A 27,442-nucleotide genomic window follows, 5' to 3' on the forward strand; every position below is an offset into this window, starting at 1 on the left:
GCAGCCCTGGGGCGGGGGGGGGGGGGGGGGGGGGGGAATGCCCAGCCGGTCCCGCGCTCTCCTCCGAAATGGCGAGGGGCAACCATGCCCTGCATCTGGGATGCTGGCGGCCGGCGCGTGGTACCCGTCCCCCCGGGGCGCTGGCGTGGGCGCGCTTTGCCGGAGCTTGCGTGGCAGGTGCTGTTCCTCGTAGGCACGCTCCATGCGGAGCTGCATCTCCTTCGGAAGAGATGAAAGCTTGGTCCGTTCCCTGCGCTCTCTGCAACACGGCGAGTTCTCCTCCATTAAAGCAACCCAGGCAAGTGAATGACAGCAGAGGAAATTGCTGAGGACTTATCCTGTAACGCTTGTCTCTCATCTGCTAAATAAAAATTATATGCGCCGTTACTCTGCCTCACCTCCGTAGTGTTTCGGGTTTCCTTGGTCGGTGGAAGTTAATGGCATGTAAAGTCCCTTACATAACTGCCTCTCCATGGAGACTTGGGTTGCTGCTCGTTTAATTAGGGATTTTCTCAAAAGTTAGATTGCGTGACAAATTACCCACATGCACATGTGTTGGTATTTTCAGTGAGGGAAGGTAAAATGCAGTTGATGACTTCAGTTTCAGGCGTTTTTTAACCCCTACCGCTTCGAAGTGCGGTGGTACCTTCTTTCCCCCTTCGTCCACAGTTCTTCGCAAGGTGGGCTGCAAACACGGAGGATGAGGTGATGGGAGTCAGCATCCAAGGAGAAGGTGATTGTTTTTCAGGAAGAAGTGGGATTTGCTCCCAGCTTTAAGACATCTGAAGAGGGTCACTGCTCCTGCACCGAGGATGATGATGGGATCTGCTCTACAGCCCTCCTTCCCCCAGCAGCTGAGTATGGGATGCGGACGAGGGGCCATCACGACTTGAGGTAGCACCAAGGAGCCTGCGCTGGTGACCGGAGAGTTGTGCCTCCATCGCCGCATGGCAAGAGCGAACCAGTGTGCTGAGCCAAGGAAGGTTTGGAGCTCACCATAGATGTGTGAGGCTCCTTTCAGATGTGACTGTACAAAAAGCTGTGTGGCTTCAAGTTGCTTTAACTTCCAGAGCTCTTCTTTCAGCCTGCAAAGAGGAGCCGTGCGTTTTGTGTGCCCTCCTTTGAGTGCTCGTTAGGGTTAGGGGCCGTGGCCGCGTGGTGCCGTTGCAGAAGTACCACGGGGGGCTCTGAACAAGCGAGATACCAGAAATCACAGCAGCCAGCTCTTCATTAGTCTGGTTTAGTAGGAAATACTGGTTTGGGTAAAATGCTGGACTAACACGACTCTCCCGTCTCCAGCTCTGTCTTGCACCATACACGGACCTGAACTTAGTCGACCTTTCTCCTTGTCCATCGCCACCAGTAAGAAAACTCCCGTACGGCAAATTGTGGTCTCCTTTGCTGCACTCGGTGCCTCAGACTGCCCAAAGATGATGGATAGTTATTAACGAACTGCAGAGTCGATGCACGAAAGGAATCGAATCCAGAGCTATCCGACTCTCGTTTGTGTTTCTGGCACACGGGAAAGCCGCGGGACCCAAGTGGACGGGGGTGCGACTGGGGAGGGGGATCGTGCTGTAGCGTTGGCTGTGAAATACCGTGACAAAAATGGAAGGTCAAGCGACGCTAAAAAGGTCAACAGTGAAATAGCTGGAACCAGCCAGTCAGCCTGCTTTATTTTTTTCACTTTCCCTGTTGGCCTAAATGTGTCCTGTCCTATTCGGTTGCCGAAAGACTTGGTTTCTTCTTCTCTGTGACTGCAATTGCCCTTCTAAATTGGGAGAAAAATTTACAAAATATTACAGAAGTATTGGTGGTACAAAACATAGGTTTAGTGACACAATGGTGCTTTAGGGTTTGTGGTTTGGACATTTTAAACCAGATTTACCACTTTAAAAATTTGCAACAGTCACAGATAGCTGCGAGCACACAAAATCGTACGTGATGGTAAATGCTTCAGAGGCAACAATATCTTTGGATCGCTAAACTTCTGTAAATAGCACTTGAGAACTTTTGGTCGTTGATTAAAAAATGTGTCTTAAAATTTCTACCGTTTGTTTGTAGCAGGCAGAGTTCTTTGATGTAGGGTTTTTTACGTTGTTTTAATAATACCTGTTTGGGAAACTAATGCAAAACCAGCAAGCTATCAGCATGCATTAAGTAATCACCTATGTCCTTCACCAGTTTAATGAGTTTTTCTCAAGTTAAAATACACCATATTTTTTTTTTTTTTTTTTTTACATTCTGGTTATGTTCTTCAGAACATAACATTAAAAAAAAAAAAAAAAGGTAAATGTTGGTAAGGACCTACATCAACCATCGCATTCAGCTGTGGGCAGCAATCTTGTCCTTTTGTGAAATAGAGCCCTCTCCAAAATGAAGCACGCTGTAGATCCAGACCCTCCTTCACGGCGCAGCTACCTTCCAAACAAGGCACAGAACCTGCACTAATAATTAACTCAGCGCTGACGAAATCTGCGTCCTGATGCTCTGTTGATCCGCAGCACGTGAGGAGACTCAAGACGACAAGCCCGTAGGAGCACGCTGTCTTTCACGTGTATTTTAATGTATTTAGCACAGCGAAGCCTCAGCCGCACTTACCTGTTAGATACCACCATGTTAAGGACAAACAAGCCCTACTAATAACAGACAGAGCCAAAAGCTGCGAGCAGTCATTCCTGCAGAGATGATTTCATTTTTGTCGGGCGCAGTAAGATGCATAGGTGAGATTGAGAAGAGGGTGGATGAGGTGAGATGGTAACGATACCACGCAGTCTTTCGACTTGAGCTGCAGCTGATCCTACTTTGTGAAATAGATTTGGGCCATCACTGTTCCTGTATCACAGCATCTTTCAGTCTTTTTGCCTGGAGGGAGGTTTTATGTTTAGATTTTGAGGTGCCCATCTGTGTGACTGAGCAACATAGGCAAAAAAAAAAAAAAAAAAAAAAAAAAGGAGGAGAGATGCTACATCAGGGTCCAGCTGCCTCACTTGCCCTCCAGTCGTGGTAGCCTTGCGTTGGTCGTGGTCGTTAGGTACCACAGCCCTCTCGTGTGGCGATTCTCTAGGCGTTCAGGTGTGATCCCGGTCCTGTAAGGAGCGGGGATGTAAACCGCTAATTCTCCCTAGTCCTCTCCATGGGATCCAGGTCCAATATAAACTTTTAAGATGATCCCTAGCAGGATTGAAGTCCTCCACAAGCAGGCAGAGGCAAGCTATTCAGAAAAACAAGGTCATGCTGCCTTTTTTTTTTTTTTTTTTGGTAAGCACAGGAATCAACAAAGCGATGTTATATAACTTCTATTTATATCCCACTTGCTCACTAGCTGCAGGCATACAAGAGTAGCTGAGAAGGGAATTTAATGAGCTCTCAGGGCTTGCTCACCTTCCAGAGCGGGTAGGAGCCAGCTTGTTTTTTGAAGTGCGTCAGCAAATGAAACTGGTGGTGGGTGGGTGGTTTGGGTAGGTGGACTGACTTGTTGCTATGGTTTTCTTTAATTCCTCTGTCTCTCAAGAAGATCTTACACTTTTTTTCTTTTTTTTTTTTTTTCTTTTTTTTCTTTTGGGGAGTCTGCAGACTTCCTTGTTTCTCACACCTACACAGAGCTTGCTGGTTCGGTAAGGAAGTGGGATTCATGCTCCTGCCATGCAAGAGCCTCGCACAGATTAACTGAGTGACCCGGCGGGTGCGTGCTCCCACATGTATGCAGGAGGAACTCAAATAAGGCTCCGTGCTGAAAGCAGGTCAGGCCCCCGAGCCTCCCACGCTTTGGAGCCCATCTGCTCCATCTGCGGGGGGGATTTAAACCCCAAACCCCACAGTCACGTTCCTACCTGTCGTTCCCCCAGCGTGCCTTCACCTCCTGGTGATCATCCAGTGTCACTTCACCGTCCCGGGGGTTTTGTGCTGGCTCTGGAAGGGCACGAGGGGACCGTATTTCTGTGAGACTGCGTCTTACTTTCCTCTTTGTGAAATGACTTTAAATTGCATCAAGATTTGGGGCGTTGCAGTAGGAGAACGTGTAGGATACAAGGGCTTCTTCCCGAAGTGAGTGGTGCAGCTCTGCTGCTGCTGCCATTTAAAGCTCGTTGGGAAGGACGAGCGTTGACACGGGTCTGTCTCCGTACGCTTGTGCCCCCCCCAAAAAACATCTTCCGTAAGGTGGGGCAGACTCTCCAGCTCAGAGTAGAGCCTTGCAGGATGGCGTGTGGATGCCCGTGACAGAGTTTGTCTTATTTGTGGAAAACAGAGCTGGGAAGTCCCCCTTCTGCTTTCAGGACAAAGTTTATTTTACAGTTTGCAAAAAAAACAGGCAATTGAGGTGTTCTGGCAGATTTTCCTTATGGGTTTATTTCAAACTGTGAAGTATGTTCGGCATGAAATATTTCAGCTGCCATTTCCTTAAGCTATGCAAGACTAATGATATCCATCACTCACGCCCCAGAGTGATGGATCTTTAGCGAGCCAGGATGTATGAAAGATTTCAAGAGAGGGATCAGTGATATTTAAAATAAATAAATGAGGGGGGAGAGAAAGCAAAGTTAGGTCTGAATTTTCTGCAGTGGAAGTACGTTTAGGCACAATGCAAAGGGTTGGCATTTGTACTTAATTCAGCGCTTGCGTTAGAAGTGCAGTTCCCCTTAAAATGTGGCTGCTTTGAAGTAGTCCAGCTATAAGAAACGGTACGGGGGTGGCAAGTTCTTTCCGCAAACATGAAGTAGCACAGAAGTTTTGCATTAGTTCATGCTGGCAGCCTGTCCGGATAACCCAAGCAAGTTAACATCCCCGTAATAATTTCTCTCGAGTGTTGGAATAAAATGTCCTGAACTGAAGCCAGAGAGCTGATCTTTCTCTTGTATCTGGAGGGACTTTCCTCTTTGAAATATCCCTGACTAGCCAAGTTCACGGGGTGTTTGCTGTTCACTGGCGATAGAGAAATGGGGAGGGAGATGACAGCAGTTTGCTTTAATTTCAGGTGTTTGCTGGGGCTTTGCTTTCCCCTGTTTATTGGTAATCAGATATTCGTTTTCCTGGGGAATTCTTTGGGATCTGTTCGGACGGTCTGGTGGCACTTAATAGCTGTGGTCTGTTGAAACAGCTTCGTGAATTACAGAGGGTGCGGTCCAGAAAATACTCCGTCCTCGGCAGGATGACGGCAATCTCTGTTTGGGTTCTGTAGCCAAACGCTTGCCTAAAATCAGGCCACCCTTCTTTCAGGAGGAAGCACGCATCCGAGCAGATGCGTCTTAAACCCAACGCTTGCTAATAGGTTTTAGTTATATTTCTCATAACGTGATCATTCAGACAGTGCATACAGTCCAGCCTGTAATTACCAAGGCTGGGGCGGAAAGCCAAGCTATTCGATGCAAAACAATCAAACGGTTGTTCCTTTTCTTGGTTGGCAAAACAGTTGTGACTTCAGGGCAGATCCAGGTAACGGCGTAGAGGAAGGTGTACCCAGTAAAGGTGACAGCACATAGGCAAAACTAGATAAGCCTTTTAAATGCAAGAGCTAGAAATTAGCTGCCTTCAGCTGATTCTTCCCCCCCCCCATTTAACAGTCCCACACTGGGCACAGACTCACTCAGCGTTAAACTTATTGTGGATTAGTTAAATTGATAGTGGATTAGTTAGCTGCGTCTATACTTTGTACACCTTACACAAAGGTATCGGTGTGCTGCAGTTTATGGCTTCGCTCTCCAAAGGGCAGATGTCAGTTCTGCTGGTTAAAAACCCAGTTTGCTACCACTTGCTGGTACGTGAGACACGTTGAGGAGCATTTGTCCATGCCATGTAGTTACCCTGTCTCTGTAATCCCACTCCCATGAACAGCTGAGTAGTTAGCTGAGCTTCCCTTCCACTCATTGTTGGAAATTACGTATACTTTATGTCACAGGTCTTGCAAGGCAAGGCAGGAAGGGAGAAGAGGTGAAGTGGTAATGCTAGGAAATGTGCCTGTTCTTTGCTGATTTTTTTTTTTTTAAATGTGATTCTACAATTCAGATTGTTAATCATCTGCAATATTTGAGAAGGTGCCAAAAAATAACCACCAGAGAAAAAGATACTAATTCTGAATAAAATGCCAGCAAGCAAAAATAGTATTTTCAGTTCAGCAAAAAAGGTAGGTAAACATTTAACAGTGTATGTAAATAATTTGAAGGGGATAGGATACCAAGTTCCTGGGAATAACTACAGAAGAGACATAAATGTCAAAAAAAAATTTAAGTTCAGTGACTGGAAGTTAGTGACATAAAAAGGAGCTTAATCACATGTTTCTAAAATGTATTAACCACTGGAACAGACTACAGACAGACATAGTTCATCATCTCCAATGCCCTCTAAAGAAAGGATGCTTTTCTCAAAAAGATGCGTTACTTAAACACAACTTTGGACTCGGTTAATGAGCGAGAGTGAAGGGCTGATGGTGCTCGAGGGTGGGCCAGGCTGTAGCTAATCAATGCACTGCAATTTAAACTTGACCTTTGATTTATTTTCTAGTAAAATCAGTCACTTGGTTTGCAGCTTTCCTTCCGCGACATGTTTTGCGTGGACCAGGGAATTCAAGTCGTAATGGTACGGTGATGGTATTTACTTACCATCCCCCTTTGGCTCAGAGGCAGTATGCTGGAGGGGACAAAGGTGTAAGGGGGATGTTCTGCTGTGCATGAGGTTTCTGGTTGGATTTCTTTAGGAGCAGAGTTGGGTGATGGAGAGGAGAAGGAAGGAGAAGTGATTCCACAGGTTTCCATGGTGCATGGTGTTACTAGTTGTTTTACTTTGTGGTATTTTAATAGACCGCTTTGGATGTCAGCAGAAGGAATCAGTGTGGCTGACTTTGCAGACGTGATGCCCATGCTGGGTTCTTCTTCCATCCCCTCGAAACAAATACAGGCTCGTCATAGCACTTGATGTATCGTATGTCTGTAAAAGAAACAGCGTACTGCTGCTTGCCTAGTGCTTCATACCTGCATGGAAATAGTGCACCACAGAAATATATATGTTCTCCAGTCACCTGCAAGACTTTGAACTTGCAAACCTTTATGCGAGAAGTTTTTCCCCTTCTGTTTCTTAACAAAGCTTTTTCCATCGCCCCGAGTTAGTTTTGAATGCATTCGTGTAGGTGGTGGTTGCTCGGTCTTTAAAAACGATGGAGAACTCTCCGCGTGATGTCGTTGCTGATGGTGAGCATAGCTATAATGTTAGAAGCTTGTGCACGTCATCTGTGGATGTTTTTGAGTTTCTTTCATTCTGCGGCTGTGTAATTAATTGTGATCACGTTATCTCTGATATTCTGGCATCAGAGAAGTCTTGGTTCATTTCATCAGCTGGTTGCTGTGCTCTGGAGATGTATTGCATTTCATTGAGGTGCGTCTACTTGTAAAGCCGTTTGCTGAACCTGGCATTCATAAAGCAAATCTCATGATCCTCTGTGTGTCATATGATGTCTCTTGTTTCACAGCAATGACTCTTCACAGTCATTAATAAAACACAGTTGAAATAAAATACAGTTTCATACTGCGCGATTTTAGCGCTCCCAGAGCAGGCAACTGGTCCCCTGCCAGTGTCTCGAGTACGGGATGAAGCTTCCATCTTCCCTGGCCTTTCAGGTAGCTTTTCCTCTGGTACCTCGTGCCAGGATAGCCAGCTACAGTCCACATACTGGTACGTTTTGGTCACGGTTCCCTGCCCTGCCGGAGGTTTTTAGGCGATCGCAAGTCCCAGCTTGGTGGTGGCTAAATCGTCAGGGTCTGTCTGGAGGACGAGGAGACAGCTTTCGGGCTCCTCTGCCCGGTGAGGGCAGCCCTCGCTCTTGCTGACAAGACGCTTGGCTTTCGGGTTCGCAGCGGTTTTGTTGGGGAGCCCCAAAGGGGCGGCGGGTGTCGAATGCTCCCGTGTCAGCAGTACGTTAAAAGCACTATTCTTCCAAAAGGCGTACAAGCGCAGAGGTTTGCTGTTCTCTTCGTTCCAGGCTGCTCTCCTGGCATTTTCAGCATTCTCGCCTGTGGTGGCATGATGTCTGTGTGCAAGCCGGGACCCTGGCATACTGTAGTCTAAAATGGCCATTCTATTCCCATTTTAAAAAGGGAGATTATTTTTTTCCAGTTTTTGCTTTGAGGCTGTATCTGTAAATAAACTTCGGGATTTCTGTCATAATTATCACCACCGATTACCTGCTCGAGCGCAACTTGCAAGATCGCACCTCTTAAAATACAGTATCTTTTGATAGCTGGCATGTGGTTGATTCGTATGTGTGAGGGTGTTAGGCATCCTGACCTAAACTGAAACAATCATTTTGTGACAACCATTGAACGTATGCACAGCACACACAAGAAAGCTTTACTGGAAATGTTCGTTTCATTTGGTTTTTTTCTCTGAAGTGCAGTGGAAAGTCAGTTAAGAAGCTTGAAAAGACAACAAAAATCAAGCCTGTCAGCAAGTAACAATTACTTGCATAGAAAGTATTTCTTCAGTGTGATTCATTAAAAAAAACTTCTCCTTCACCGCTGCTTCATCACAGGGAAACTCCTCCTGTACAGGCCCTTGAGATGTGCAGCCAGGTGACAACCATCGCTCGCCTGAGGAGCAAATCGCGTTATTTTTCAGAAAACGGTTACCCTTTCTACAACTGATGGTTTATGCTGGTCTATCTGTTCTGTGAAATATTATTATTGGTATGCTCGTTGTGTAATACTGTTAGAGTAAAATTTTCAAGACGAGACTTAAACGCAAACTCCTTCTCTGTCTGCACTCGTAGCCACCGAGTAACAGACTGTGTTTCCAAGGGTTGCCTGTCTAAATAACCCAGCCCTGGGTTTGGTTACTGGTTGGCAGCTCAGGGAAAGCGTGTTAATACATCTCTTAGTTACGACAGTATTCTGTCCACTAGGTCTGGTCAGGTCAAAGAACCAGTTTAGAACAGAAAAAAACACCCAAAACTGGATAAGTAAACTGTCATTCAGACAAAGGATGTTTTTATTTGGGCATATTTTATGAGAAAACATTAAAATTCTTTATATAAAGTATTGGATTAGAGAATAATTCTGCAAATACTGTTAAACAAATTGGGCACCCAAATCATCTTGTGTCGTGTCACAGGGCCCAGCACAGTTTCTCTTGCACTGACTTTCGGTAGAAGGCATCTCTTGCAGTGCACTGGCATGTCTGTTTTATCCGACTGGTTGGATGGATGTCAGGAGAAGGTACCAGTGTGGCTGGCGCTGCGGTCGTGTGATGCCCGCGCTTGGTTTTTCTGCTTTCCCTCCTCTCTGTTAATCACTAGAAGCAAGAACAAACTCTTAAGAGTTCACCTGAGATGCTCTGGGCAGGTAGAAGGTATTGTAGTGGTGGGAGGGATATCTCATGTGAAAATTGACCAGCTTCTTTAAATAGTAGCATTCCTCTTTTGTCTGTAATCAAAGACGCAACTTTATTGGTGTTTCAAAGTCATCCAGCGCTGTTCTGACTGCAGCTGCTTGGGAGTGATCAAAGGCAGGCGTACCAGAGACGGCCTTGTGTGCTCCGCTTCACAGAAAAGCGGGCAGGATATATTGCTATTCCCATTTTAATTTGTTTTTTCAATAAATCAGGCTTCATTCCTATTCATCATGTAAAGCTGTTGGATCGTGAGCCGCTGCAGAATGCTAACTAATTTCATAATGCTCTGCATAAGGTGACCCACTTACAAGTTCATCCTTCAGTCGTGTTTAAGCTCTGGTCCTGATTTATGTAACAGCATATTGGTTTCATCAAGAATTGTCTGATCACTCACTGTGTTGGCTCCTTTTTGACCTGTACATGATTTGTATTCTCCTCAATTTTAGGGAGAACTTTCTGTCTCCGTGCACATATGGGCAGAAGAACATTAATAAACCTTTGTAAAAGTAGTCAATGCTTTGAGTTTTTCTGTCACTTAAAGATATATTAGAGTAGGGTTTAAAAGGAGTTTCAAGAAGTCTGCTGCAGTCAGGGCAGTGGAAACTTAGCATGAAATGTCCCTCATCACATTGCCCTGTTTGTACATTTTTGGACTGTGATTAACATCGACTATTGCACGTTATGAGTCACAGTCCCTTTGATTTGAGGGTGGGAAGGCAGGACAGTTCTTTTTTCTCTGTATTTTGCTCATACTCTTTTGTTTCTGAACTGAGAATCAAATCGTAGATAATTCCATTGTCCTTACCTTACCTTTATTCATTGTACTTATCTTAATTCTGTCGTTGAGAGAGAAGTGTGCTGCCTAGATGTATTAGGGCTAGTGTGATTTATTGCACTCACTTTTCTTTAAAAATGTGTTTGGAAGTTGTTAATAAGGGAGTTAACGTAGCTGAGACACTTGGGCTTCTTTAACAATAAAATACGAGTTTCTGTTGCTCTAGGCTTTGGTTTACTGAAAGCTAATTAACCTCCCAGTCCTCCAGGATATCATGCAGTGCAGAAAGGTGAAATAATCTGTATTCAAGTCTGTGTATGAAGATATAGATCCTGTTCCATTTTCTCCTAGCATTCGTTCTTCTGCCGACTGACGGAAGATAAGAAATCTGAAAAGTTCTTTAAGGTTTTTTATGATCGCATGAAAGTGGCACAGCAAGAAATCAAGGCTACTGTCACAGTCAATACTAGTGACTTAGGAAATAAAAAGAAAGATGAAGACTCAGACAGAGATGTACCAAGCAGGAAAAGAGGTAATCCCCAGTTGTTCTGCTTCTGAAGCGACAAGGGAGTAAAATGCTGTGTTTTGAACTCATTTCAATTGATGCAATAATGCTCTGATCTCTGATCCCACAGAGCAAAGTTCAGAGATCAGTGGTGCCCTGGCTCAGGATTTCAAGAGCTTCATCCCCTCTTCATCCATTTGTGAGATTGTGCTATTGAAATGATGAAAAGTATTTCTGAGATGAGACTCTGCCGCCTTGTCTATCGTGACAAGCTGCCCAAATCTGATCCGTAGTAATGACCCTGGACTGTGGGTTGTGGTCAGTGCCTTCTCTAACAACAAGTGGAGAAATCCTAATTTTCTTCTATAGCAGGTCCTTTTATCATAACCCCTGATAGTGCTAGATGTGTGTGCCCTAACCAATTAATACCAGAATTCATAACTTTACTGTGGTTCGCATAAAAGGTGCGAAGAGAGTGACATGATACCCTTCTAAACTCGAGACCCTCACATCACACTAAACATACTTACCAAAAGAGCTGATGTTGAATAGCTGGCCTGCGTGTGAAACTGTAATGGGAAATGTATGAATAGATTTTCTGGTCCCCTTTATTCAGTTTGCCTAAGGAAGATCTGTTCTTGTGTGTTTTAGTGAGAGAGCCTATGACCCAAATTACCGAGGAGGTCCGGGATCAGTTACTGGAGGCCTCTGCAGCTACAAGAAAGGCTTACAACACTTACCGGAGGGAAGCTGATCCCGATGACCATTATTCGGCAGGAGAAGGAGCGCAGTCTGCAGCAGACAAGAGCAAAGATGACCTGGAGATGAGTGCCGTCATCTCAATAATGCAACCCATCCTCCGGTTCTTGCAGCTGCTCTGCGAAAACCACAATCGGGATTTGCAGGTACAGCCTGGTTCCTGAGCAGGCGTGCTCATGTCGCCTTGCGCGGTCACTGCCGTCGCTTTGGTCTGGCTAATCTCATGCCTTTTAAAATTGATACATGACCAACTATTTTCTTCGGCCTTGCAGATAATCCAAATAAAGTATTTATACCTTGCTGGGCAAATACAGGGACGTCTAGTTATCCAGTGTTCAGTGGTCTTTTCTATGTATATAAAAGGTGGTGGGATCAACACCTGATGTGGCTTTTTAAAAGGATATACTCAAAGCAAGCAAGCGTTCTGCCGTGAAGTTACTGATCTGCTTTTGGGAGGGGAAGGAAAGGGGAAAAAGAAGTCATGTAACAAAATAAAGAGAGCATTGAGACTTTGGTTTCAGCAGCCCTCAAGCATATGCAAAGAGGTTCCGGCGAACAGGTTCTCATGGGTTTTCACGGCTCTGTTCATGTGCGTAGAGATGAACACGTGAGGCTGGTATCGGGAAAGCCTCAGCTGGAGCTGAATCTGGTGAGGGACAGGAAGGGCGACAAGAAGGGTTTCTAGGTTGCATCCACAGCAGGAGGAGACTAGGGAGAGCATGGGTCTGGTGCTGAAGGGGGCAGAGGATCTGGGGATAAAGGACATGGAGAGGGCCAAGGTAGTCAGTGCCACCTTCACCTTGCTCTTTACTGGTAAGACTGGTCTTCACAAACCCAAGGTCCCTGAGACCGGAGGGGAGGTCTGCAGCGAGGAGGACTTACCCTTGGTGGAGGAGAACTGGGTTAGGAAACGTTCCAACGAGCTGGACGTGCTCAAGCCCACGGCGCCTGGTGGGATGCCTCAGGCCCCCTGTGGAGTGCTGGGTCCAGTCTTGGGCTCCCGAGTCCGGCAGGGAGTCTCAAAGAGGACTGAGGGACTGGAGCATCTGGTGGGCAAGGAGAGGCAGAGGGAGCTGGGAGGGGTCAGGCTGGAGAGATCCAAAAGGTCCCTGCCGACCTCCGCTGTCCTGGGATGCTCTGTGACGGGTTTGTATTATTTGAAATAGCAAGCCCAGAACTTGTACATTAGTAATCTTATCTAGCGCGTGCCTCCGCAGGAGGTAAGATTTTTGCTTACAAATGGACTGCAATTAAGATGATTTTTGTTCAGCGTAACCACTGCTGCTGGATTAGAATTGAATAAAAGCGAGGAGCTAGCGAGACGTGGTACAATGTACTAAATGCCCTCATAAAGGAGGAATAATTGCCGTGATTGCATATTGTTGTACGGCACGCCAGAAGTGTAGGACCCTGCGTGAGTGCTTTTCAGACCTGCCAAATCACTTCCGCTGAACTCGAATGCCCTGCTGCTGGCAATATGTGAAATCAAATCTGTATGGTAATGTTCCTGTGCTGTGAACGTGGAATTCTTCTAGCGTTTTATAGGTGCTGAGGTTACATACATCAGGGTTTCTCCTAATTTTTTCAAAAAACTATTTGATCTTTGTTTTGTCAAACAATTTTCATGCCGTTAGCGATGTCGGAGACAAGTAGGACGGCAGTTCTATGTGGCAGTAGTCCAAACCGCACGCACATGATCCTTTGCTGCTGCTGTCTTTGGCTAGGCACTGAAAGCTATAGGAGCAAAATTGAATTCAAGCCAACACAGAAACTTGGCCTGAGCAGTTCACCATCCTGAACAATTAAATTCCCCAAACAGCAGGTAGTTGCATTCAGCTCTGGGAGAAAAAGGTGTTTTTATAAAAAAAGAAAAGGTCAGAGGAAGAATTTTTCAAATCTAATTCTCTTGCTGCTTGCCTGCCTTGATGCTTGCCTTTCCCCTTCAGCCCTGAAGGGGAGGCAGGAGCATCTAAAGCCTCAAAGCCTTTGTGTCTGCGGCTAGCACATTGTAACTGAACTCCTTATCAATATTGCCAATGGACTTGCTGCTTAAAGGAGTAAGACCTAATCTAGAAGCTGTGTGTCTTCCAAAATTGTGTAAGTTAGATTTGGATTAGAAGTGAATAGGGATCATCTGCCCAGTGCAGTTGTAGGTTTGTCAAACCAAGCATTTTACAAGCCGTTAGCAATTGAGAGTAGCCTGATGTTGTGCAAAAACAGGCAAACGCAAGTCACGGCTCTAAAAGTCGATCCATGTTTTACATGAGGAGGAAGTCTTTGTGAAATGGCTTTGTGAAATGCAATCCTGTGCCTTTTGCATCACTCGGTCGTTCCCTTCACAGACAAAGCTGCAGTTTGTCCCGCGTTGCACACAGGATGCTGTCCCCCTCCAGCTCGCTCCGTGGGTCTGGAGGAGGAGTTGCAATATCTTCCTCAAATTAATGCAAGGACTGGGACAAATGGATGGATGCTTAAGTATGTTCTGTTACCCACTTCAGGATGAATGCATCAAATTTTCCTGTGGAGTACTCTTGATATCTCTGTTTCTCTCTCAGCACGCAGATACTTGGATGCTCTTATTAAACTCGCATTGGGTCTGACCCTCGATTCTGCAGGAGAGCTCAGCCTTGAAAGCAAAGCTGTCACGGCTCTGAATTGCTGTAGCCAGCCTCTTGTCTGGTCCGCTTCGGCTGGGCTACAGCCCCACCAGTTTCCTTAGGAGGTCTTTTCCGTGCCGCCTCTTTTCTGAATGAAGGCGTCCCTGTATACTACAGGAGCAGTCACGAGAACTGAAGCTCGTGACAAGCTGAGTGATGCATCCAGGGAACGCTTTGCTGGAAGCAAGAGCTGCGCAGGCTGGAGGAGAGGAGCGGGGATCGCCGGCGGAGCAGGGAGCAGTGCCCTCCCACCGGAGCTGGTGCCCGGGCAGGTGATAACCAGCAGCCTCCCGCACCACCACAGCCAAGCGTGCAGCTTCAGTGTTACACTTAAAAATCCCATCTTCGTGGGGAAAATAGTACTCCGATTCTTTTTTTTTCATCAAATGCATTATTTCCGTGAAATAAAAATATTGCTAGCCAGTCTTGCTCAGATTAAAGGTTTAAATTGGTAGATTAAATGCTGCTTTTGTGAAAAAAAAGTAGTAATTGATGCACTTTTTAACATTGGATTTCACTGCTTCTTTTACTCATGCTCCCTGGAGACAAAGCCTAAGTAATAAAGAACAGTAAAGTTCTGCATACTGCAGGAGAGCGATCCAGTAATTTGGCTAGTGGAGCAGTACTGCTGCATGCAGAGAATGAGCCGGTTTAGCTCGCCATGCTTTAGGCAAGAAGTGTGTGTGAGAATTAACTTTCTAAGACCAAAGAGCAAGCCTGTATTCAGTGAAAAAATGCCTTGCTTGATTGCTTCTGAAGAAAAATCTGCTCATTTAAAAATATTTCTTTACTAAGACCTTCTTCTTATTTATGTTCTTTCTTTGCAAAGTTTTTCCAATTAGGGATCAGATCTCTGCTATAACAAAGACTGTCCAAAGAAAACATTTAGACTTTGGGGGGAATTACCCACTTAAATGGTAGAACTATTCGTTCCAAGGATTCTGTGTTCATCCCTGCTTGAGCAAAGCAAGCTAGTATTCTGTAAGTAGCCAATTTTATTTTTAGTCATTGTGTTTTCTCTGAAGGGTACTCGGCTTTAGGCTGTGTACTGGGAAGCAAAGTCTCCAACACCCCGACATGCTGCAGAGGCATTAAGAACTGGCTGCAGGTGCTGCCTTTGCAAGTGTAGCCCTATCTGGCCATGTGTCCCAGAAATGGGGAGGACTGGACTCCCTAAAAATGGGTAGCATGAAGTCACCTAATGTCTCCAGAAGGTTATTCACAAAGGTAGGAGTTGAAAGACTGCCTGACTTTGAGTGTATTTCGTCCCATCAGAAAGTGTTTCTCTCTCAACTGAGTATATGGAATCCCTAAAGTTAGGCAGTATGAGTGCTCTTTTCCCTCTTTTCTCCTCAAGATCCCACAAGCTGCATATTTTTCAAATGTTCTAGCTGAATCTGCAACTCTGTCACTTTTTATTTGGAATGCAGGGTCTTGCGGATGGCACATTCCTCAGGTTCGTTCCCACTGAAAGCAATAGGATGGCATGTTCGATATTCAAGAGTTGTGTTCCCACTCCGTAGCCTGTGAGGTGCTCTGGATGACAGAAAATTAAGAGCTCAATCTATGCTGGCTGAGATGGCAACAGACATTCCCTCGGGCAGTTTCTCACGATGCAGTGGGGTCTTGTTTTCTACTATTTTTTTCCTTCCCCTTCAATGTTAGCCATCTAACATTGTCCTTCTGCCCCCTGTGACTCATTCCTTCTCTTTCCTTTGTGTTTATTGACTTTGGATCAAGAAGCTAAGGCTGGTATAAACCTAGCTATAATCAGAATAAATGCCGTACCGCAGCTGGGGAGCATTTTGTTTCATCGCTTTCAGTATTATCCATTATCTCTGCTTTTTTTCCTGGAGAGAAGGCACGAGCTCCGATTTCTGTAGCGTCAACCTTTCTACGTTTTGACAAGTTAATCAAAAGTCAGGATACTAAATGAGCAATCAGTTGAAATGTGCTGAATCACTGTCACCTTTAGTCAGCATTCATAGACAGCATTTTCCTTTTTTAGCTTAGCCTTCAATTGAATCTGGCAATTTCTCAGTCTGTTTGCCTTAAAAGACTTATTAGTCTGATGCAGGCAGTAGAGGCAATCAGTTAACAGTGCTCCTCTGCAGGCTGGCAGAAAAGACCTTGCTGGTTCCATAGTCCCATGCATCTTGTTCATCTGGGGGGGGGTCACCTTTGAAGTGTTTTGTAACCTGCTAGAATTAGGCTGGATAGACATTCTCCTGTTGAAACTTCAAGGAAAAGAAAGTGGTAAAAAAGAAAGTGGAAAGTGTTCCCAGTGCGCCACTGGGAACACGCTGACAAACAGCATCTGAGTCACTGGGAAATTGTTTTTTGTTAATTGTCCTTCTTTGTTTTGGTTGGGTCAGGGTTTTTTTCATTTGGAATACAGGAGAGAGGAAACATGTTTAATCCATGCTGATAAACCTGGCATTTCATTAGAGGAGCTGCTCCTAATCAGCAGCTTCAAGCAGGGATTGCAATAATTACGTGGGAAGAAATGCAATTGAGAGAATTGCATTTCGAGACACCTTCCTTCAAGGCATGCAGTCAGGTGCCTCCTCGCTGCGTGTGCAGGTGCTGCTGCTGTGAAGCCAGAGCCAGGGAATTGCTGCTTCTGGCTTGGAGAAAGGTCTCAGGAGGAGAGCGCCTTGAGTGATGGTTAGCAGTGAAATGTAGCAGGTAGGCTGGAAGGAAAGCTTGCAGGCTCAGGAGAGCTTTCTGATCCGCAGTGAATAGCCTATTCCGTGTTGGGTTTCAGTGCTCTAATGGATGCACTCTGTTTATTTCTGCTCCTCTTCTATAAAATTTGAAGCCAACAAGCTGCTCAAGAGAGCAGCACGTTGCAAGCAGGCCCTGAAAGAGGCTTAAATTGCTTGTACAGGCTGTAGTGAAATTAGAGCAGTATACCATGCAGTGCAATTGTGGGTGGATGAACCTAATAAAATATTATGATCCAAACATCAGTTTGTTTGGTTTGTTTTTTTCCTTTCCCTCCTGGCTTTGACACTTTCCTCGCAGAATTTTCTACGCTGCCAGAACAACAAGACCAACTACAACTTGGTGTGCGAGACGCTGCAGTTTCTGGACTGTATCTGTGGAAGCACGACTGGTGGACTTGGACTTCTTGGTCTGTATATAAATGAGAAAAACGTAGCGCTGATCAACCAGACGCTGGAAAGTTTGACCGAGTACTGTCAGGGGCCTTGCCACGAGAACCAGGTAATACATCCATAGCTGTGACAAGCATCACCCTTTCTCCCTGCACCCACACCGTGTGCTCTGCTGGGCTTGGCTTTCAGTCTGCTAGACGTGTTCTCTTACAACGCTGCTCCCTTTGCTTGCCCTACAAAGGGGTTTTGGTTTTGGGTTTTTTTCCCCTAATAAACTCGTAATAATCAGCTTCTCTTTGTTGGGGCCCCCTCTGAGGACTTGAACCGCTCAAAGCGGTAGAGAGTTTTCTGCTTTGCTGAGATTTAAGTTGTTTTATTAGACTTGACAGACAGGGAAGAGTGGAGTATTTTTGTACTTGAAATACTGTCTAGTAAAAATGTTGCTAAAACCAAGCTCTGTTGCCTGTTGTAAAAGACGCCAGAAATGTGCCCCCCCCCAAGCCCGGTGGGAGAAAGTTGCCCTCTGTAGCTTTGTTAATGAAGATGATAACCACTGCTTTCGGACGTAGCCTTGCACGTAGAACCAGGTGCGTGTTGCTGCCGACTGTCCCTGCGCGGGGACGCAGCAGCCGTTCCCAACGAGCACGGGGTGGGTGTTGGTGAGGACCGCCAAGTCTCTGCTGGGGGCCGAGGCAGCCTCTGTCCAGCTCCCCCCGAACCGTACTCACCGTCAGCGGTACGTCCTGCTCCGAGCAAGAAGAACTGTTTTAAAGCAAGCGTGGTGGTTTAAGTAACCGTGTTACAGGGAAGGGGTAACTGAATAATGACGGTAATCATATAGCAGTTACTGACCCACAGCTGGAGTTGCTCTGCTCTGTTCCTCGAGGGCTGAATAATCAGCAAGGAATATGGGAAGATATTTTGCTGGCATAAGCAGGAGTTTTTAGGTGCTCCAGAATTACAGTTTGCTCCAGTGGGAAGGACCAGAGGGCAGGGGCAGCTGTACTGCTCGGCTGTGCTTTTCCATTTCACCTTCCCGCAGGTTGTACAGCCGTGTTTTCCAGCAGCATGGCCAATTAGTCAGGCCCATGTCTTCTGCCTTCGGTCTGAACGTGACCCTTGCTGTAACTGTTTCAATGAGTCAAACGAGGTCTGAAAGTCTAGACTAAACCATACTAAAGAGATAGCTACCCCAAAATAGTTTTCCAAACTCTGGCTGCATATTTTGGCATTGACTCAACAAATAACACATGCTCAGGGCGGGGGGGGGTTGGAGAACACTTTTCCCATTGGGCTGGCGTGACCTGCGAAGTCCTGTGTTGCGGGGTGGGTGTCACCCTTCTAACAAGCAAACCTCTGCACTTACACACATGGATATCTGCTTGTTTTCTCTATTTGCATATTAATTGAACCATAGTATGGTATGGAAAGACTGGAATATGACTTTCCAAAAAGTCTTCAAGAATATCTGTTCTTTAAAGTGCCTTTTCTTCAGGCACTCAAACGTAATTTACGGCAAAGCTAAACAAAGCGGGGGGGTGACCGATGTTCAGCTGAAATCGTACCTCTGCAAGGGAATGCATGAGGCTGTACACGTCAGTTCATAACTGACAGTTTCTCTGTTACACGGGTCAGGTGGAATAACAACCTTTAGGTATAGGTATGGATCCTCGCAGTGGAGCTTGACGACAGAGCGGGGCTCTGGATTTTGAAGCCAGCACGCTGCTGTTGGTTGGTACGTTTCAGTTATAGACCATTATGAAAGCAGGGCTCAAGGGTAAGCAAGAAGGTTACAGAAATTCACACTCTTTGGTTAGACGGGACTGAAGTAGGTGTTGATTGGCAGATCTAAACTAAAGAAAACTCTCTCTAATCTCAGTAAAACAGTGTTCTTCCTCAGCTATGTATTCAGCCTGGACTCTTTGGCATGTAAATGCTTCATTTATCAACTGTGTTGCTTTCTGCTTCCTGAGGCTGGGTGGTTTCTGTAGGACATGCCATGGCTGATGATAGGAAAAGCTTGAAACAAAATGCCTTAATCTTTTGTTATTCCACTGACTGGAGTTTTCTGTTCAGTTATCCATCTCAAACAGCTTATGAGGTGATGAAAGAGGTGACTCTTCTGTTCTGGCTGGGTCACCAGCCTAGGCTGCATTTTTAGTGTAGACAATTAGCAAAGTCTGATGAATTTTCTTTGGACAGAACTGCATTGCTACTCACGAGTCCAACGGTATTGACATCATCACAGCATTAATTCTCAATGACATCAACCCTTTGGGAAAGAAAAGGATGGACCTTGTGTTGGAACTGAAGGCAAGTGAATATTTTGTGTGATCCACGTTAACAGTAAGATGAAACATAATTTTATTGTTGGAATTATGTGGGTGTTTATTATATCCCAATATTCATAAGTGCCAAAAAATTATATGCATCAGCGAGCTGGAGGCAGTGCCCAGAGATTATTTGTCAGAGGCATTTCATCTTTTAAATGATAACATGGAGGCACCAGTTTTCAGATGGGGGGGGAGGATGCAGGCAGCCAAGATATGCTGAGGAATCCTAAAATAATTTCCTGTTAAAGATTTAAAGCTGATGAAAACTTCTCCATTGTTTCGGAGCTTTTACATATACAGTGGAAGTAAAATTTCTCGTGCTATGTCTGGTTTCCTCATACTTTATTGCTGCTGTTTAATCAGTTGATGTTTAATCATCAAGAATTGTTTAGGGTGGTTCATATTAATGCTGAAATAATTAGCCCTTGTGCTGGTTTCAAAATACACTAGCAGGTTGTCTTCTAGCAACAGCAGTCACGGAGCACTCCTGCATCAGCATAGGTTTTAGAAATATTTCCTTTCTGACTTATTGTCCTGCCTTATAGTGCAATGTCTAGTTGTTTTCCGCTGCCGACTCACATCATTATTATGGGTAGTGTGGGTTTTTTATTATTCTAAATAAAAAATGCTTTTAGACTCAATTAGCATTATACTTCAAAATTAAATACTTTTATTGGTTTTTATTGTCAGTCATGATGGATTTTAATCTTAATTGTTCGTATTAAAGTAGTCTGGTGCCTTGTGGTAGTTTCCCATTTCCTCCCTCTATTTCTTGGCATGAGCAGGTTGCAGAGTAATTTTCAGTTAAAAGCAGCGGAGCACATCTGTGTCTTCAGCCTTGGCTGTCCTTTGATTTAATCAACAGTATCTTGAGTAAAGCTGAGCTGCACCATTTTGGAGTTGAGAGCTCGTGGTAATGCTGCAGTATCTTTAAAACAAAACAAAACAATACAAGCTTGCAACCTCAGCGTTTCGGAAATCAGAACCTTAACGTGGGTTAGTTTGGCCCCCAATAAGTAGGGCTCGGGAAATAAACTGGTAAAAACATACTACGAAGTTGTGTATATCAGTAATTAGAGGAGACGGAGGGCTTGGCGAGGAGAGGCTGGAGGAGCCCTGCAGTGGGCTGGCGGGGAGGATCTGCCTTGCCCGCGGGTCGTGTTTTCAGAAGCCGGGTCTCTCGAGCCCTTGGCCGGGGTGGTAGTGCCCAAGCTGGGTACCCTCCTCGTTTTTGGACTCCTGGCAGTGATTGCTGGTGTTCTTCCCTCCCTTCAGAACAACGCCTCAAAACTGCTCTTGGCGATCATGGAGAGCAGGCACGACAGCGAGAACGCGGAGAGGATCCTCTACAACATGAGGCCCAAAGAGCTGGTGAGTCCCTGGGTTGCTCCAAAACTCCCGACTCCCTTCAAACCAGCGACAGCAGCACTGGGGAGACTGGGGCGGTCGCGTCCCCCCCAGGCGTGCTGCAAGAGGTCTGTGCGTGGATTGCTGGGCGGTGGAAGAGCTTTCCAGGATTTGGTTAAATGAGTGCAATATCCACGGGGGGGGGGGGGGGTCTGTCTTGTTCCCAGGCAGCACGAGCAATTAGGGAAGCCACACCGAATGCCACGGAGGAGGCATTCAGCAACCTGCGTACGGCAGGGAAGGAACGTCGTCCGACTCTGTGGAATCCACGTGTAGAAGTTATTTGCACTAGAGACAGAGAGAAATGAAAACTTCTTGTGCCCTAGAAGCGGTTCGGTAGACTGTAGCAGGCTTTTGGGCCGGTTAATGTGTTAATTGGTGAAAACACAGCCAGGAGGTTCAAAGTACAGCTGAAACGCTGTCGTCTTGTCTCGGTGCACGTAGCTATGGCGGGGGCCAGAGGTCGGAACGTGATGGAGCGTGCGGTGAGGGTGGCCCAGGATGCATTACCTAGAGGGGAACGTGAAGTTTAGGTTCTTGTGTCAATGAGCTGGGCTGAAGGTGCTGAGTCCAGGTCTCCCGTTTTATCCTGGTGGTTGGGAAGCCCACCAACCTTCCTCTTGAATATATATGCTCAGCTCCCTTTCAGCTCTGTACGAGTACAAAGTATATACTGGCCTTAGCAGACTTCAGCCCTCAGCCTGAGCTGTCTCTTCAGTGGCCTGTGTCTCTCTTTCTAGGTGGAAGTGATAAAGAAGGCTTATCTGCAGGGAGAAGTAGAATTTGAGGATGGAGAAAACGGAGAAGATCTTGCGGCATCTCCGAGGAACGTGGGACACAACATTTATATTTTAGCTCATCAGGTAGAACTTAGCCTACAGCTTTTGTAAACCTGTAAAGAATCAGAAAAGAAAATTCTGTAATATAAGAAAAGTTTTGGAGTTTTCTTTTATAATGGGAAGCAGACAGGCTCTTGACCGAGTTTCTGAAGACATGTGATTCAAGTTCTTGGCAGTACTGGGGAGCAATGTATTGTTTTTCAGCTGTATCAAAGGTTACTTTATACTCCCAAAGAAATTATTCTCACAGATCAATTAAACTGCAAGCAGAAATCTCACTCTGCTTCAGTGGTTCTTGCCACATTCTCCCTGCATTGGAGCCAGTCAGGTTTGTTGTATTGATACAATGTGGTGTTTGAAAGGTAAAAGACCGAGGGGGGGGTGTAGAGTATATCTAGATCTACTTAATATATTGATGCTACACGTATCACTTCATTACAGACTTCTTTTTCCTTTAGCATCTGAGAAGAAAGACCATCACTCTGCTGTAAGATGAATTTAGAGCATCCAGAAGCATTTTTGGAGCAATGCTCTGTGCATCTGCTTTTCAATTGATGCAGATTTTCTCTTCCGTTCCTGCCTAGATACTTGTGTGATTAGCACACCTTTGAATTAGGGTGGGTGTAGAAGGATAGACCAAATGAGAATGTTCAAAGTTTCCCAGGTCAGGCAAAGGGTGGGAGAGGATGGGTAAAAGAGGAGTATAAGATGGATATTAAAAAAATACATATTTGAATCATTCTGACTTGCTCCCAAAATAGAGCTGCAGGGTGTCTGGTTGGAATAGAACAAGCCTTCTGTCAACTTTGCCCTTTCTTAGCAGCTGACTGCGTACTATTTCTTTTTTTTATGCCAAAAATCAGAAATTTAATATCATAGAGAGACATCTGGTGTCTCCCACTCCCTTTGCATTCCTTTATTTTAGTTGGCTCGTCATAACAAAGAGCTGCAGAACATGCTGAAGCCGGGAGGTCAGATAGAGGGAGACGAGGCTCTGGAGTTTTACGCCAAGCACACGGCACAGATTGAGGTACAGGGAAGCCGGTGGCTGCGGGGAGGTGTGTGGGGGGGAATGATCCGCTGCGGAAAGAGCCGCTTGGAAGAAAAACCATGGAGTTAAACACCGGCTATGTTATACGTGATATTTTGATCGAACTGACTACCTGTGTGTGGACTGTCATCTTTGACATGAGAATATATGTGTACTTATTTTTTTATTTTAGTTTTTGACAGCCGCTGGGGGGGGAGCTATTTTTGAGCTGTCATGTGTGGGCTTTAAGATGGAGCTGAGCAGAGCTCTGTTGGCAGGAGGAAGTGTAACTTCACTTCTGTTACATTTTGGCCGGAACTGTTGCTGAATCCATAAAGTTAGTGATAGCTTTTGCCATTCTTTCTGTATTAAAATGACAGTTTGGCCTGATGTACAATCTAAGATGCTTTTTAAAAGGAAAACACACACAAATATGGAGAGTTCACAAGACTCTCTAATAACCAATATAAATATAACTCTTATTTCTCATACTTGCCTGTGCGGTGCATGGCTAAAATTTGCTAAGATTCTTGAACTGGGCAACCAGATCGCTCCAAAATTCGGCACAGCTTTGGTGCAGGATTCACTGGGCCCTGTGGAAATCCCAGTTAAGAGCGGTATTGCCAGGATAAGACCGCAGCACAGAAATTACCAGTCTTGGAGCTAGCTGTAGGCCTACTTTGAAAGGTAAATTAAGTGAAGTCTCTATCAAGCTGCTGTTCTATGGAAATGTGTCCAAGTTTCTACATGTAGCTGGTTTGAAGGGGGGGTGGCGGGGAGCAGACAAATGAAGAAATAAAATTTTAAAACTAGGAAGAATTCTAAGAAGGCTGCTGTTCAGATTGTCAGGTCGGACCGTACCATGGAGCAGATCGTCTTCCCCGTGCCCAGTATCTGTGAATTTCTCACGAAGGAGTCCAAGCTGCGGATATATTATACCACGGAGAGGGATGAACAAGGCAGCAAGATCAACGACTTCTTCATGAAATCAGAAGACCTCTTTAATGAGATGAACTGGCAAAAGAAATTGCGAGGTAGGTTGCTGTTGCCAGCGTGGTTGTGTGGAGCATCACCAGCAGAGCGCTGAGGTCAGGTTTTCAGAGTTTGAAACGTTGACTCGGTAGCAGATGGTTCCCCAGTGTGGCAGCAACCTTGATAATTGTTTGAAAGAGTCTGCTCCTCTGCACGATGGCAGTATGCTGTAATGAAGTCAAGCTTAATGCAAGAGCAATATGGACCAACTGGAGGGGATCCAGGGGCGAGCAGTAAGAAGGATCACAGGTCGTCTTTTTTAAGATCCAACAGGAAGGAACAAAATTGTGGAGGCTTAGCTTAAATGAGAAGGCATTTGGTGGCAGGGAGGAATGGAGAGGACACAGCTGAGGAAAGCAGCGGTCTGTTCTCCTTCCCAGCACTGGATACACGAAGCAGTTCCCTTGCTTTGCGAGGAGGAGTAAGGCTGGGGAATGCAGCATGGACTTAAGGCATCTGCAGCAATGGAGGCCCTTGAGAACAGGTTAAACGTGCATTTTTCCAGTAATGGTAGAAGTAGAATTCGACCTTCCTTTGGGCAAGGAATAGACTGGCAGACGTGCTGACGAAGTCCCTTCCAGCCCTGTGATGCTAAAACACCTGAAAGCGAGCATTTTCAAGCACTGCTTTTCCCTCTGAAGTTCCCACTGGCAGCTAGGAAAACTTTCTAAATTATCTTTTAATTCATACGGTGCCACCACCTGCCCCAGTACACTTTCTAACTTGTTTGCTTAAAATTATTTATGAAAAAAATTAAAATCTTGTTTTGCTAAAGGAGAAATGTTGCACATGAGGCTCAGCTTCAGTGGGCAGTGATGAGTGGTTAGAATTTACCAACAATGACCCTCTGAAATGTGAGAGAAAGCAGGTATTTCCTGCTCAAGTCAACATCGGCCATCTGATGCCACTGTTGTTCCCCATGCTTAAATCAGCTGAACTCCAGTTATTAGCGCAAGAGCACAGACTGGTCCGGAACCGCCTCCTAGAGCAAATGTGAGAGTGGGCTGGTGCTGTACAGCTGCGTGCTGCTGCCAGCCACCAAAACCTGCCTGCTGGGCCAGGCATCCACGCCAGCATGGTTAGCAAAGGTTTTCCCCCGACAGAGACCTTGCTGGTAGTCAGCATTGCATAGCATCGGAAAAAATTAAGTGAGAAGGGTCCTCTTGACCTTCCTCCTTGTGAAAATTATTTTTTATAAAATTATTCCCTTTGTTGTAACCTCTGACGATTGCATTTTGCCCTTTCACTGTGTACCTCCAAGAAGAGCTTGGACTCTTTCCAGTTTGTTTCTGGGTTGCGTATGCACAGTTCACACTAGAGCTTGTGATGTGTTGCACAATTGGTAACAGAAACTCAGTATTTGCTTTTGATCGTTTGGGTGTATGTATGTACATATATGTTAGTAGATCTTTTAACAGAGAAAAGCAGTTGTAATCATATTACTTAAAATTATCCAAGTCAGGTATAGATGAGACCGCCTGAAACTTGGTCAGCTCTACTGAATTATTTTTCATGTGCATGAATACTAAGTAGAGTGGAGCTATTTCCACTGAACAATGGATTAGTACTTCTGACAGCATCAAAATCTTCAGGCATTTGTTTCCTAAAATGACTTCTAAGAGCTCTACAAGAAATACGGAATTATTTCCTAAACAAATGGACAGCTTTGTCTTCGACAGCATCCGTGTATGCTGTTAGATGTTGTTGTTTTAATTACTTTAATTGTCTTTGAGGCTATCTCCAGGCAAGCTGTGAAGACATCCATAATTAACAACAGACCACAGATTAGTCAAGATCCACCTGCAGAAGTGGAGAATATTTCTTTTTTCTTTAAGAAACTGGAATAATTTAATCTGTTTCCTCATATTCTGGCCTTGTTTGGCCTCTAGGTGATATTCTATGTTTATACAATTGTTTCTCACATCTTAAATACAGGTTAGTGTTTTCGAGATGTGACCAGCTGGCAGTGCTCTGTGCTGCATTCGTGTGATACCACTTACAGATTATTCAAACCTGAGAAAGACTTTCTAAAAAAGTCTTTATAAAGACTTCCCCTTCAGCTCGTGGTGCTAGCCCATATTCTGAACACCTTAAGCCTCCCAAGGTCTCAATTAAGAATTCAAATGTGCCTGCCAAAACCAGCAGAGGTGCTACACAGGGCAGACAGTCTGTGCCATCCCCAAAGGAAGGTTTAAAGTAAAACCCGGAACTTTATAATGACCCTTCGTATAACAATTTCATACAGATGAATTCAACCTGCTTACAAATTCTTCCAGTTAAAATGAAATCGAGAACAGAAATAATATAGAAATCAGTGCATCGTTTATTTGAAACATTGCTACATTGCCTTTCAGTGAGGCTTAACATGTGCCTGGCTGATTAGGTGCAGCGAAGCTTGTATTCTTACAGTGACGGGGTACCTTTTTGTAGTCCTTTGTACTTTGCATTCAGCTGCTCGATACATTTGCTTTTTATGTGCATTTCAACTCAGTATAATGAGGCTTTGTATAATTCTTTTAACCCATTTTTTTTGCTTAGGATGCTAGAAGAGGTGATTTGCTGAAGAGAGGTGGTGGCTACTGTGAGGCTCAGAATTGCTGCATTCATTAATTTGTTCTTCAGCCCCAGAGTTTGCATTTTCATCTTTTCCATAAATTTCACTGTGAGCTTCTTCCCTTTGCTCTCGGATATCTGTACATGTTACCTCCTTCCACCAGGGAAAAACATTAGTTCTTTCCCTTCTTTGAGAGCATTTTTAATTGATTCCCGCCCCCCCCCCCCCCCCCCCTCTAGATTTCAGGAGTACACAATTTGCTGTACAATAAGCCTGCAGGAACTAAAATCGGGGATTTTGCCTTGATGCAGAGGGAATTACTGTAAGGCAGCTTCTTAGCTGTCCTTGTCATCTTCTGGTCTGCGACCACTTCAGAAAATGAATCTTTTTGCTTTCTGTGCCTCTTGATTCTAGCTGCAGAGATTATTAAAACTAGGAGTCTTTTTGAAAAGTATTTATATGTAACATTAAGAATGTAAAATGTGCAGCTGTTTAACTGTACGCTTAGCTCTGTGCAGATGTGCTTGTGTCCTTTGCCCAGAGGGCAGAGGGAAGGCCAGCCAAGCTTCAACTCGGTTATTATTCTGGGGCTACACTGGTCTATTATCAGCCTGAAGTGAAGTTGTCTTACTTGCTTGGCAGCTAGTCCTAAACATTTTAAATTTATGGCTGTGTCGCTATGCTGCACTTTGTGTCTTAATTGTCCACCTTGCCCTGTCTTCACTGCGGTTTTTCTGGCTTGCTGCAGCAGAAAAGAAGTTTGAAGGTGGGCAGCGTCTCATGGAGGTGAGCTGCTGGCAGCAGCAGCGTAACTCAGAGGGATGGGGCTGAATCTCCCCGTACAAACCTGTACAAATTTTCTTCCTCCTAATTGTTCTTTGTGTGACTCTGAGTACCAAGTATGTTATTAGGGGAAACCTGAAGTCCTTGACCTCTGCATTTCTGAGCTTGTTCTCATGCTGCTGCTAAATCATGTTTGAAAATGCTTTCCTTTTTAACGTGAGTCCTTTGCCCTAAAGCACTATCTAGGAAACTGGAAGTACCCCAAATATAGAGT

General features: G+C 45.1%; 1 protein-coding gene across 12 annotated transcripts in view; it reads left to right on the forward strand.

Annotated features, from left to right (window-relative positions):
- Nucleotides 1-27,442, forward strand: part of ITPR1 (inositol 1,4,5-trisphosphate receptor type 1) — a 184,718-nt gene that overhangs the window by 125,435 nt on the left and 31,841 nt on the right. For all 12 annotated transcript variants that reach the window (XM_049827170.1, XM_049827158.1, XM_049827159.1 and 9 more), the window contains 8 exons: nt 10,502-10,682; nt 11,307-11,560; nt 17,099-17,299; nt 19,393-19,503; nt 20,799-20,894; nt 21,671-21,793; nt 22,695-22,799; nt 23,641-23,833. In XM_049827170.1, coding sequence (XP_049683127.1) covers nt 10,502-10,682; nt 11,307-11,560; nt 17,099-17,299; nt 19,393-19,503; nt 20,799-20,894; nt 21,671-21,793; nt 22,695-22,799; nt 23,641-23,833 — 1,264 coding nt within the window. The remainder of the gene's footprint in view (nt 1-10,501; nt 10,683-11,306; nt 11,561-17,098; nt 17,300-19,392; nt 19,504-20,798; nt 20,895-21,670; nt 21,794-22,694; nt 22,800-23,640; nt 23,834-27,442) is intronic.

The sequence above is a fragment of the Accipiter gentilis genome, chromosome 23 (assembly GCF_929443795.1).
Source record: "Accipiter gentilis chromosome 23, bAccGen1.1, whole genome shotgun sequence".
NCBI classification, from domain to species: domain Eukaryota; kingdom Metazoa; phylum Chordata; class Aves; order Accipitriformes; family Accipitridae; genus Astur; species Astur gentilis.